The 13,334-nt window shown below is 41.3% G+C and overlaps 1 protein-coding gene across 2 annotated transcripts; it reads right to left on the bottom strand.

Moving 5' to 3' along the window:
• Positions 1-1,153: 1,153 nt before the first annotated feature.
• On the bottom strand, positions 1,154-12,903 carry LOC311623994 (UPF0461 protein C5orf24 homolog). Of its 2 annotated transcripts, XM_084886749.1 has the most exons (3): positions 12,659-12,903; positions 5,182-5,611; positions 1,154-3,504 (listed from the first exon to the last, which is right to left on the bottom strand). In XM_084886749.1, exons 2-3 carry the CDS (start codon positions 5,606-5,608, stop codon positions 3,464-3,466), a joined length of 468 nt encoding a protein of 155 aa, XP_084742875.1. In that variant the 5' UTR covers positions 5,609-5,611; positions 12,659-12,903; the 3' UTR covers positions 1,154-3,463. The 2 variants fall into 2 exon arrangements, with proteins under 2 accessions (XP_084742875.1, XP_084742874.1); XM_084886748.1 differs by having other exon boundaries at positions 1,154-5,611.
• Positions 12,904-13,334: the final 431 nt, after the last annotated feature.

Below are 13,334 nucleotides of genomic sequence, written 5' to 3' on the forward strand. Positions count from 1 at the left end.
TAGAGAGAGTGAAAGGGGACGGTGGTGGGGGTTGTGAGAGAGAAACGTGATAATAAGAATAGAGTTTGAGCCGAGACCGGTTTGGCTCAATGGATAGAGCGTCGGCTTGGGGACTGAAAGGTCCCGGGTTCGATTCCGGTCAAGGGCATGTACCTTGGTTGAGGCCATATCCCCAGTAGGGGGTGTGCAAGAGGCAGCTGATCAATGACTCTCTCTCATCGATGTTTCTAACTCTATCTCTCTCCCTTCCTCTCTGTACAAAAATCAATAAAATATATATTTAAAAAAAAAAAAAAAGAATAGAGTTTGAGATGTGAAAGATACAGCAATTGGTTGCCTCCCATTGGGGGATCAAACTTGCAACCTAAGCAATGCCTTGGATCAGGAAGAAAACCCGAGTTCGGATGCGTGGGCTGATCTAATCACTGTTTCTTTATGTGACAGGAATCACAACAGCCACATAAGTAGCTCCCAGCATGACCTAAAAGCCAGCATTATCACAATTTATGACTGAATTCTGACCCAATCCTTCTGAGCTGATAGAGAATAAACACAGAATCCATTTTTCTTGTGAATTTAATCTAAAAACTAGCCTAAAGCTTAGGACTAGGCGGATGAGCTGTAGTTTCACCGGCTCTGTGCTAAAATTAATTAGCTAATCTGGGAAATAAAGTATCTTAAAATGTCAATTCTGAATGAATAAAAATTGGCATTATATTATTTAATTCTACACATTAAGGCATTTGTTTCCCACTATGGGTTCCTTGAGGGTAGAGACCGTCTTCTTCATAATGTGAATGCCACACTGTAGAATATGTGCTCAACAGTTACTAAAGTTTGCTGAACTTATTAGACTAGTTGAAAGCTTGGAAAAATTACTAATTAAAGTGGTTTTTTACTTAAATAGTAAGTTCTCTACATTTAAGATTAAGTCCAACACCTGTTAGAAGGGCTACTATCAAAAAGACAATAACAAAGAAAAAAAAGATCCATTTATAAGTTAAATTTTACATTACAAATACACAAATATGCTCCAACTATTCCATCTTTAGCTAGTGTAGAGGAGATTCCAGGAAAGTACAAGATCCATGGTCATAAAAGAATGGTACTATTTACCATTTCCCTACTTACAGAAATAGAGTAGTAAACATAGTTGGTTTTAAAGTAATGACTTTATTAATAAATATACATCCATATGATGATGTAGATACAAATCATGAACACTACTCCATTCCCATACACACAATTGCACATGAGTAGCTCAAGTTCATGGACATAAAAACATACACAGTATCTATTCAGACTTTTTACAGCAGAGGACAACGTGCTTATATCAGTTAATTGGTAATTATTTTCTCTGTAATTATCTGTGGAAAAAGGAACCTGTGAAGCTTAAAGAATCAAAGTGGTCTGATTACTATAAATCACACACTTGATTTACTATAGCATGAAGTTTTCCAAAAATTAAATACATTATATGTGAGAGCACATATTTATCTACTCGGGGGTGATGGAGGAAAAGCAAAGGTTTAGATACATCCTAGAGTTTAATAGGATATAGTTGAGCTATAATAAAAACAGAAACCTAAAGCATCAAAATATTTTATGTCCAAGGAAAACATGTTTTTAACAACTGCTGTGAGTTCTTCTATTTTACCATAAAGGGATCTTAACATGTTGCTCATATAGAGACAATGACTGACAGAGTAGCAGTTACAGTCAACATCCCCTGAATTGTTCTTCTAAAGCTTCTTAAAATATAAAAGAGAAGGTTAGTTTTTTTTCCTCTTTAACTCATACACTGATTTTCCTTTCACTGGATGGATTACCTTTAACCTAATAAATGGTTTCAGATAATTTTTTTCTTCCTTAACTAAAACTCTATTCTTACTTCATGAAAATATACATGTAAATTCACACAAACATCAGTTTGGAATGAATATTTCTTTTATTACTTGAACGTATTTCTTTTAAAAAGTAAATAAAAATAAAGAATTTTTTAGTCTGATTGAAACACTGATTTTAAAAATGTCCCCAAATATTAAATACTAAGCAGATACTTTTCTTCCAACACAACATGCCAGTATTTTTTAATATCCAGTGCAAAACTCCAAAGATAGTATCAAAATCATCCCCTACTAAAGATTAATTATGCAAGGTTGTATTTGTCAAAAAATGAAAATTTCATCTGCATTAGCTCATTGGTTAATGTAAGAATAATAAATAAGGCATGTTAAAATATTTTTTAAAGGAAAAAGTAAAGCAAACTTACTTGAACAGCAGATCATTTTCTGACCAAGTTTTAATACAGAATAGTGAAACCTATTTTGTGAAGAGAATTACACATTATAAAATTAGCAATTTACCTTTAAAGGAACAAAGGAACAATTATAACAGTGGGACGAAAAGGCCAGTTTTTCCCAACTGATTAAAGTATAGGCATTTTAACATGCTATTTCAGTGTTTATCATGACAAGAGACAGTGTTACAAAAGATGCACAATGTAGTTTTTAGAGTATAAATAAGTAAAAATATTTTCTAGTTTAAGACTTGATGTTATCACTTAGATGTGTCTTTCTCTTCAGCATGGCATCAATAAACTGTTCACAAGGAGAAAAGGAAGTATAATCAATAGATGCTCACCAGCACACGGATCTAATACTCCAAGTAACTGCTCCATGAACAGAAAATTCAGCTTTCTAACTGATGTTATCCATTCACAGCTGTAGCCACTTGCCCCCTTTTTTACCTGGGACATAGCCCCTGATACTAATAAACACTGTTATGCACATACTTCCTTTAGTTGATTTCACCATTTCATTAAAATGTATAAAAAAAATTCAGTATACAATAATACACCTGCTTTACCTTCTGACACACAGCACAGCACCACTGAGTAGATGTGCTGGAGGATGGGGAAAACGGGAGGGAATAAATGTTGGAAAGGGCAGAGAGAAAGGGAAGGTTATGTATAACAAAATCAGGAATCAAAATAAACTGAAAGGCAATGTCAAATGGACATATAAAAACATATCATGCAATCAAATCCTTGACAGTGGTATATATTATTCTACAGTAGGATATTTAATTAAACAACTGTTATCAGAAACTCAAAACAGGATTTGTAAGCATCCAACTGCTGAACATCAATCTGAGAAGTAGCTAAATGACAGATACATAATAAAAGTGGGTAAATATATGAATAAAGATGTATGCATTTGTGTGTGTCAAAAGTTATACTGTTCTGAGTAAATTATTAAAATTTTATACTTTAGGCTTCTTATAGCAATTTAGCTGCCAGAATGTTGCAACTGATTTATGTAATCACCCAACATTGTTCGCTATGGTTTGTGCAAAGCTGAAATTGTTGAGGTCACTGTCTTAGATGCCAGTGCACACACAGTCCCCACATACAATGCAACACCTCTTACTGTAAAGAGCAGCATAAACTCCAGCTCATGTGTCAGGCATCACTGGAACACCTGAAGGCTTGCTGCTTTTTTCCTGATAAAAAAGGTACGAAACATGACATCCATTTGCAATCAGAGTTTGTATTAACTGAGAGCAAGCCCAAACAACACAATATGTGCCTTTTTAAACTTTTAATCACTTTAAAAGTTTTTGGGTCCTGCAAATCTACATTATAATCTCAAAGACATTTTAAACCACAAATACATACATTGTAACTTTAAAGTTCAGTGGAATTTTTTTCAAATCCAAAGTTTATAATAGTTTATTCAGACCAAACTCAGGATAAATAAAATGTATATCAACAAAAAATATTACTTTCAGAAAGGGGTCAAGAAGATTTCCTTCTGTCCCTACTATACCCAATACTTTTTTTTCTTTTCCATCTACCTTACTTCTAAAGCAAAAACTGCTGGAAAAATTTTGGGTGTGGGCTCAGTGGCACCACAATTAGGTGTTTAATTATCCTAACTCACATATTTTTTACATGTTCCATGCACAGATGGATTCCTATATATTTCTTAATATTTGTATTCTGACAGAAAACTGCATTTTGTTTATAGCAGTTTTACAGTCTACCATTCAGTTTGTGTCCTTTGGTAGATATAAACCTGAATCCACAGTAAGTGCTAATGCAACGGAAAATTTCTCAGAAAAAAAAAAAATTTCTGAATAAATGAACAACAATAATAAATGTTTTAAGCATAATGCTTTACAACTAAGTCTATGAAAGGCAAAATGTAGTGAACACAGTTCCATGCAAACCTTAAGAATGTTTCTTTTTCTATTATATTACATATGCTATTCTCAGAATGCACTGTATTTCACCAAAAATGTAATGTGCAGTTTTTATTAAAAAGTTTGAATTGTTTGTAGTGTTTGGTATATATGCTCTTAGGCAATTAAAAAAGACACTGACTATCATTGCTGAAAGGCAAACATTAAATAATTCTTTTAAGAACAAATGGTTAAATCAGTTAATGCCATTTAGATCAATAAATAAGCTGCCTAAACCTAGAACATTAAAAATAAAAATTTTAACATCTGAAGTCTATGTGAATGCCAAAGCATACAAATATCTGAGTCGTGGCCCATGAAAATAAAAGTTACTAAAACTAACAGACATACTTCAAATAATCGTGAGTCATTAGTTTGCATTGTTCCATCAGTTAAAAATACTTTAGATATTATCATTCTTATTTTGTAGACTTACTTCACAAACTAATGGGTATAATGGATTCTGTTGTTTTAGAACATAAAGCTTCTATTTAGAATGGCCCAAAAGTAGTAATGAAGTATGAGACAAAAATCATAACTCTAAAGGAAAAGCAAAAATGATTTAGTCAGGTGTTAGACTGGAATCTATGTACAAATTCAATGCCACTGCTTGTGCCCTGAGTGCATCTGTCAGCTTATGGCAGTTTCTGAGCAAAAGCAGGAAAAACAAACAAAAAAACAGGAAAACAAATGTGGAAAGCCCAGGTCATAAAATCATGTATGTCAAAATAAAGCCTAGAAGCTTTGGAATTATTCAGCATCTTCCTCCAAGCCTGGCCCTCCTGTCCGGCCTCACTCACTCATTGGGCGGCTTGACCTCACTGCTGGTTTCCTCCACCCCATGAACGGCTCTGCTGTGCATCATGGGGTAAGGAAAAGCAGCAGTGCCACAGCCATAACCAAGATCGGCAAGACGGGATAGAGCTTTAATGCTACCTGGAGGTCTCCCTGGGCTGACTTTGTATCCCGCAGCTTTGGTTGTGCCCAAAGGTCTGCCTGGACTTGTCTTAAATCCAGCCGCTTTGGTGGTTCCCAGGGGTCTGCCTGTGCTGGTCCGGTATCCTGCGGATTTGGTGGTTCCAGAAGGCCGGCCACGCTTACCAGATCGATTCAGATTTTTCTTTTTCTTTAGTTCATCTTTTACGTCTAAGCTTCTGCCACTTGTAGTCTGCAAGTGCGTTTCATTTAACGGGTCTGGCCTCTGACAAACCATTGGTTTGTGGCTGACTGTGTGGCTATATTTGCTTTGCTGGGAGGAATATATGTCAAACTGATCAGCAGCTCTCATGGCATCTTCGTTAAGGCAGGAAGGCTTGCCAGGCCCACAGAAAGCCGGATTAGTGCTGGCAACAGGATGCATCATTTTCTACCAAAAATAAAAAATAAAACAAATATGCGTAAGTATACATACACAAATATATATCTGTATGACAGCTTTCAGTGGGAAAATAGTCTGTCTTCCAACAACTACGCAGGAAACCTAAAATTAGGCTAACAGGCAGGACTCCAGACCACTTATAAACAAACACACATCAGCAGATTCAAAGATACTGTTTTTCTCAATTTAATCATGCCATACAAACTCAACTATAATACTGATTTAATAGGTTAATGTTCTCTGCTTAGGAACTGAAAGTATACAGGTAGAAAGTAAATCTGTTATGTTCTGTAGGAATATATTTTATATCCTGTAGGGACATATTCTATATACCTATATAGTTTATATTCTCTTTTCTTCTAGATCATTAAACCCCAAAAAGGTAATAGTAAAGACAAGAACTCTTATCAACATGATGTTGTTGTTTTTCCCTGCAGTTTGTTTCCCTTTGGCCTTTTATTATACTTCTCACATGTATACTTCTGATCTGGCCAGTTTCCAGATTACAATTTATTATTTATACACATCCTGAGTGTATATTATACTTTACAAAAGGTGGAATGTGCCAAACAATGAATGCAATCTCTTGATCAAACATATTGACTCTCTTCAAATGACTCTATTCAAACAGGAGGCAGTACCAATATAGAGAGTAAACAAACGTTTCCATTAGCTAGAATGAGTGAACATTTATACCAACAACTGAGACTTATATTACACTACTAGAGGCCTGGTGCATGAAATTCGTGCTCGAGGGTGTGTCCCTCAGCCCAGCTTGCACCCTCTCCAATCTGGGAAATCCCTCTCACAATCCAGGACTGCTGGCTCCCAATTGTTTGCCTGACTGCCTTCCTGATTGCCCCTAACTGCTTCTGCCTGCCAGCCTGACCACTCCCTAACCACTCCCCTGCCAGCCTGTTTGCCCCTAACTGTCCTCCCTTGCAGGCCTGGTCCCTCCCAACTGTCCTCCCCTACTGGATCTTGTGGCGGCCATCTTGTGTCCACATGGGGAAAGCCATCTTTGACCACATAGGGGCAGCCATCTTGTGTGTTGGAGTGATGATCAATTTGCATATTACTTTTATTAGATAGGATAGAGGCCTGGTGAATGGATGGGGGCCAGCTGGTTTGCCCTGAAGGGTGTCCTGGATCAGGGTGCGGGTTCCCTTTGGGTATGGGGCTGCCTAGGCAAGGGGCCTGAGGTGGTTTGCAGGCCAGCCACATCCCCTGGCAACCCAAGCGGAGGCTCTGGTATCTGGGATTTATTTATCTTCTATAATTGAAACTTTGTACCCCTGAGCGGAGCCAAGCCTCCTGCTTGCTCCATGGCCACAGCCATTTTTGTTGGGATTTATTTATCGTCTATAATTGAAACTTTGTAGCCTTGAGTGGAGGCCTAGGCTGGCCAGGGCGTGGGGAAAGATTGGCTTCCTCCATCGCCAGGGGCAACTCAAGCCTCCTGCTCTCTCTAGCTCTGTGGCTGCTGCCATTTTTGTTGGGATGTATTTATTGTCTATAATTGAAACTTTGTAGCCTTGAGTGGAGGCCTAGGCCAGCCAGGGTGTGTGGAAAGCTTGGCTTCCTCCATTTCCAGGGAAACCCAAGCCTCCTGCTTGTTCCATGCCTGCATCCATTTTGGTTGGGTTAATGTGCATACTTGCTCCTGATTGGCTGGTGGGCATGGCTTGTGGGTATAGTGGAGTGGTGGTTAATTTGCATATTACTCTTTTATTAGATAGGATGGGTAACAACCATAGTAAAATGGTAGGATTATCAATACAAAAAGTTGAATGTACAACACTGCTTTCTCTCTTGATCATAAATATGGCATGGATCTTTTCCCCTAAAGAGCCCTATGACTTATTAACAAACAGACCAGTCTGTTTTGTCTGTGAGGACATCCCTGTGATGTTTTTCTCTTTGTAAAGACTGCATTAAACCATCACCATAACAAGACAGCCCTTATTGTTTAGACACACAGAAAATAAGTTTAGAGAAAAAAGATAAATATATGGTTTCCAATTCATTTAGAAAAATAGTCTCAAATGTATCTGAAGGCCTAGCCTCAAGTTGTTAGATTCTTTCCTTACCCTTTGTATGTGCAATACTGCACCAAAACCTCATAAAAATAACTACTCCCAGAGGCTGTAAGAACAGATAATTAATGTAAGTCAAAACCACTGTAAATTTATTTCATTTTATAAAGGCAAAAGGTAATGGGAATCAAGTCACAGAATTGAATTCTGCTATATTACTAAATATTTGCTGAGACTCAACAGATACAGAGCTGTTGGCCAGTTGGCTTAAAGTCTTAACTATGAAGGAAAAACATCAACAATGAGAAGCTATTTGTTTATGGCAGATGTCTTACAGACTTGAGAACATAAAACAAGAATGACCTAACTGAACACAAATATTAAAAAGAGTAATTACTCACTCATTCCCCAAGGATATAATGAGAACTAGGTTATTAATTCCCACTAACTCAATTTCTAATTTCAGTTAAGTAAGGAAAGCAAAATATATTAATATTAGCTGAAAGTTAACAGTTTTTGAGCATTTTCTATGTGTCAGGTAATAAGGTTGACACTGTGAAGATTATCTGATTTAATCATTACCACAACTTTATGAGGAACATACTATTACTAATTCTGTTTTACAGAAACTGAGGCAGACTTTAGCAACACATTAGGAAATGGTAAAGCCAAAGAAATTCAGATAACATGCCTTCAGAACCAACAATATAATCTCCTATATATATAAAAGCCTAAGCGTCTGAACCAAAAGGTCTAACAATTGGTTGACTGGTCGCTATGACACACACTGAACACCAGGAGCAGATGCTCAATGCAGGCGCTACCCATAGAGGGAGCACCACTCTGCTGACCAACAGGCATCAGATGCTGGGCTCACAGCTGGCAAGTAAGCTGCTGCTGTGCAAGCCTCTCCCGCCTCCATGGCAGTGCTGCGGAGCGGAGGCGGCGGCAGGTGCAGCGGGGCCTGGGTGAGCAGGAGCGGCGTGGCGCCTCGCCCAGGCTCAGGCTCCTCCCAGGCTGCCTGCCACTTTGCCTACTACTGCACCCCTCGAGGATATCCAGCTGCCAGTTTCGGCCCAATTCCTGGGGATCGGGGCAAAACTGGCAGTCAGACATCCCCCAAGGGGTTCCAGATTTGAGAGGGCACAGGCCAGCCCGAGGGACCCCACCAATGCATGAATCTGTGCACTGGGCCTCTAGTATAGTATAAAACTATACCAGGGTTTCTCAATAGTATGACTATTATTTGGGTCAGGTAATGCTTTGTTGTGAAGGGTTGTCCTGTACATTTTAAGATGCTTAACAGCATCCATGGCTTCTACTTAGAAATGTTAATAGCTACACCCTCCTCTTCCCCTTCCCAATTTCTGACAACCAAAAATTTCCCCAGACAGTGTCTGGGGGACAAAATCCACCCCCTACAATGAGAATCACTCAGCTATACTAAAATGACAATACAGGACTTAATTTAATTTAAAATATTTCTATTTAAGATTTTATTTACCTCTTTAGCCCCTACCTCTTCAAACCTTTACAAAACCTTTCTGTTGATAACATCTATAAAGTGAAATAAATTTGCTTTCTAAATTGAAGAAAAGCCAATATTGGGATTTGTGAAGGGACCAACCACATTCCTCTCTCCATTAAGTTATAAACTAATTGAGAAATATACACAGGCATTAGATAGGAATCAAAACGCTAGTTTAATTCCAATAAAGTTAGAGTAGAGACCAACAACAAATACAAAGAGAAACATACTCAAGACTTTTTTTTTTTTTTTTAATATATTTTATTGATTTTTCACAGAAAGGAAGAGAGGGATAGTGTTAGAAACATCGATGAGAGAAAATCATCGATCAGCTGCCTCTTGCACACCCCCTACTGGGGATGTGCCCGCAACCAAGGTAAATGCCCTCAACCGGAATCAAACCCGTGACCTTTCAGTCCACAGGCCGACGTTCTATCCACTGAGCCAAACCGGTCCCGGCCATACTCAAGACTTTTAAGCAGAAGATTATATATATATATAAAAGGCCAGCAATTGTAACACCGTAACAGTCGCTATGACACCCACTCTGGCTAGCAAACTGGCCCCATCAGGTACATATGTCTCCTTTTTCCCCCATTGACCCAAGAGCTCTCTATGTGGTTCCCTGAAGCTGATCCCTGGCCAGCATTGCAGCTTTACTTATTCCTCTGCTCAAGCATGTTCTTTTAACATTCTTCCCAGTTATTATTCTCAAAATTATCCTTTAATAAGTACTGCCCACTACTGGACTCTCCTACCCTGATCAAAGGCAGAGCTGGCCGGTCAAATTCCCTACTGCCTTTCCCCCGCCTGCCAGCCCCACCGATGATCAGCCCGCCCCCACCATGATAGACACACAGCCCTGACCCCTGGCTGGCCATGCCTCTGATAGCACCCCCACCCCAATAGAGGGCAGGGATGGTCGGCCAACCTCCTGCAGCCCCTCCCCATGGTCAGTCCCGCACTCAAACAGCCCCCCAACCCAATTAGGGGCAGGGTCCCCAGGCCAATCACCCATGGCCCCTCCCCAGCTGGCCAGGCCTTGATCGACCCCAATATGGGCAGGCCAGCCAATCTCCCGTGCATGAATTCGAGCACTGGGCCTCTAGCTGTAAGATAAAAAGTGACCCCTTTTACAATTTTATGATTCAGAAATCACCTTTCTGGAAAGCTCAAGTAAAAACAGGTAAAGGTCCAAATTCTCTTCCACAGGAGAGAAAGCATAACCAGTAAAAGAAAACTTTCCCCTACAATCTGTTTCATTGATTAAAAAATATATATATTTTATTGATTTTTTACAGAAAGGAAGGGAGAGGGATAGAGTTAAAAACATCGATGAGAGAGAAACATCCACCAGCTGCCTCCGGCACACACCCCACCGGGGATGTGCCAGCAACCAAGGTACATGTCCTTCACCGGAATTGAACCTGGTTCCTTTCAGTCCGCAGGCCAATGCTCTATCCACTAAGTCAAACCAGTTTCAGCCTGTTTCATGAATTTAAGTTGCTACTAATACCTTCTCTCTGGATCTTCCTTTAACTTGATTTTCTCTTAATGTATCAGAACATTTGCCATCTATTAGTAGTCAGGATATATAGAATCTCAGCTTACATTCTGTTAGGCTTTTATTTTGAAAGAAAAAAAAAAACGTGTTTTTTTTGTTTTGTTTTGTTTTTCGAGAAAGGCAAAGGGAGCAAGAGAAACATCTATGTGAGCTCACAATAACCGGCTGCCTCCTGCACACCCACTAGATGGGACAAGCCCAAAACCTGGGCATGTGCTCTGATCAGGAATCAGAATCCAAACCTGGAGGGGATGACACCTAACCAACAGAGCCACACCGGCCAAGGCTGAAAATATTTATGAGTATATCTGAGCCAAACTGATGGCATATGCTGGGATGCAAGATCTCAAATTCTCCCACATTACCTTATGCTTTTAGAGGCAAGATGCTGTTAGGCATCCTTTACTCAGATAACAACCAACATTGGGGAGGAAAAAAATACACGTTAAAAAAGTAGACTTCTGGGGTTAAACACACAGTAAAACAACTTCAGGATGGCTGATTTATGCTTTAAAAATTATAATTTAGTCATAGTTAAGTATATTCAGTGAACTTTTTTATTTTTATTTTATTTAAATCCTCACCAAGGATATTTTTCCATTGATTTTTAGAGAGAATGGAAGGGAGAGGGAGAGACACACTTCAATCATCAGCCAGGCCTAGGGACCACAGCCATACACAAATTTCGTGAACCTGGGCCTCTAGTACAAAATAATTCCTTACCCTTCTCTTGAACATGTTGGTCATTATTGCCAACATAAAGAATTATGTTTTTAGCCCTAACCGGTTTGGCTTACTGGATAGAGCATCGGCCTGCAGACTGGAGGGTCCCGGGTTCGATTCCGATCAAGGGCATGTACCTTGGGTGCAGCACATCCCCAGTGGGGGGTGTGCAGGAGGCAGCTGATCGATGTTTCTCTCTCATCGATGTTTCTAACTCTCTTTCTCCCTTCCTCTCTGTAAAAAAAAAATCAATAAAGTACATTAAAAAAAACAAAAGAATTATGTTTTTAGTAACTTTCAAAACATTCGTGAAGCTTTCTACCCTCGGAGAAAATCTTCCTTTCAAGAATTTCTAAGTTCCGCTCTCTTCCAAAGATCCAACATAATTATCAGAGAAATTTATTTCAGGTCACTTGGCTTCAAACAATTATATAGAATCACATACGGTTTTATAATTCTAAATGAAAATCAACTTGTGACTCACCCACCTCAATCACCCACAAAGTCTATTCAGCAAAGACCAAAACAGATGGCAGGAGCCAGGCATGCAGCCCCCCAAGGAAAGTTCTGACACTGGACAGAACATAAAAAACGGCCTCCTTTGTCTTCTTCCTACTCCTTCATTGCGCCCCAAAGCGCAGTTTCCCGCAGCCACAAACCTCAGTGAACAAGAGGCATTCAGAAATGGAGCACCTGTTGTGCCCGAAAGCGATTATGAATGTACCAGCAATAACAACTCTGCGGACCATACCCGCCCAACAGCATAGAGAGGGATGTGCACCCTCCATATACCCAAAGCCCCTCGCCCTCTGTCCGTGCACCCGGAGTTCTGCACGCTGTGCAAGTCCACAGGCCCCCCGACTCAGATGTCCCTGCCGGAGCCAGCAGGCTCTCGTTCAGGGGGCGGGAGGGCTGCTGGTTTTGACCTCTCGGAGGAAAAGAAAGGATGAACCCTCCCGCCCGCCGCAAGAGGAAGTTCCCCCCAATCATGGCTCCGAGCCGAGGCTCCGTCCAGGGCCCTCCTTTCGCTCCGGGCTAGGCCAGAGCCCAGGTGTGCGGGTCCCACACCTCTCCTGGCCAGGCTGCAGGCCCCGGTTCTCGCCTCCTCGCCTCCCCCTCAACACTCGTCCTCCGCCCCGACTCTACCCCCCGGCGGGCAGACGACTCCCCGCGGGCCCACCTACCTCGGCCGCTAGTAGCCCAGCCCCTCAGTGCGCCCAGGGGCTGCCCATCGACTGGGAACCTCACACGGCGACGCTCCCTTCCCAGCCCGCCGCCTCCGCACGGCGCGCAGAGCCCGAGACAGAGGAGGGGCAGGCAGCAGGAGCGGCGACGGCGGCGGCGAGGGGGCGACTCCCGGCCCCGGCCCCGGACACAGCTCAGGTCCAGCCCCGGACGCGGGAGGAAGAGGCCGATACAGCCCCGGACGGCGAGGGGGTGGGGGCGGAGCGCGCGAGAGCTCGCAGGGACCGCGCAGGCGCACGCACATCGCGAGATCCAATCTCCCGCCGACGGCCGGCACGCAAGTTCGGGGAAGGTAACGTGGAAGCCGGAGTGCGCATGCGCGTCGTGGGGAGCTTGCTTTTTTTTTTTTTTTTTGCTTTTCCTCCCCCTCCCCCCACTGACTCCAGTGCAGACGGTGGGCTGCAGCTGGGCTGGAGGAACCCGCCACAAAAGGAAGTACATGGGTTGGTTTTCACCCAAATTCTGTGATGCTGGAACTATGCTACCGGTGATAGGTTATAGGGTTAATGGAGTTAGGATTTGAACCCAGCAGTCATGTTCGAGGAACTGTGCTTCTAAGTGCTGTTCGCACAAAAATTGTAGTCTTACTGTGCTAGGTGCTGCTTCAAGCATATT

This window comes from Pipistrellus hanaki, assembly GCF_964339955.1.
Source record: "Pipistrellus hanaki genome assembly, chromosome: 5".
Classification (NCBI taxonomy): Eukaryota; Metazoa; Chordata; class Mammalia; order Chiroptera; family Vespertilionidae; genus Pipistrellus; species Pipistrellus hanaki.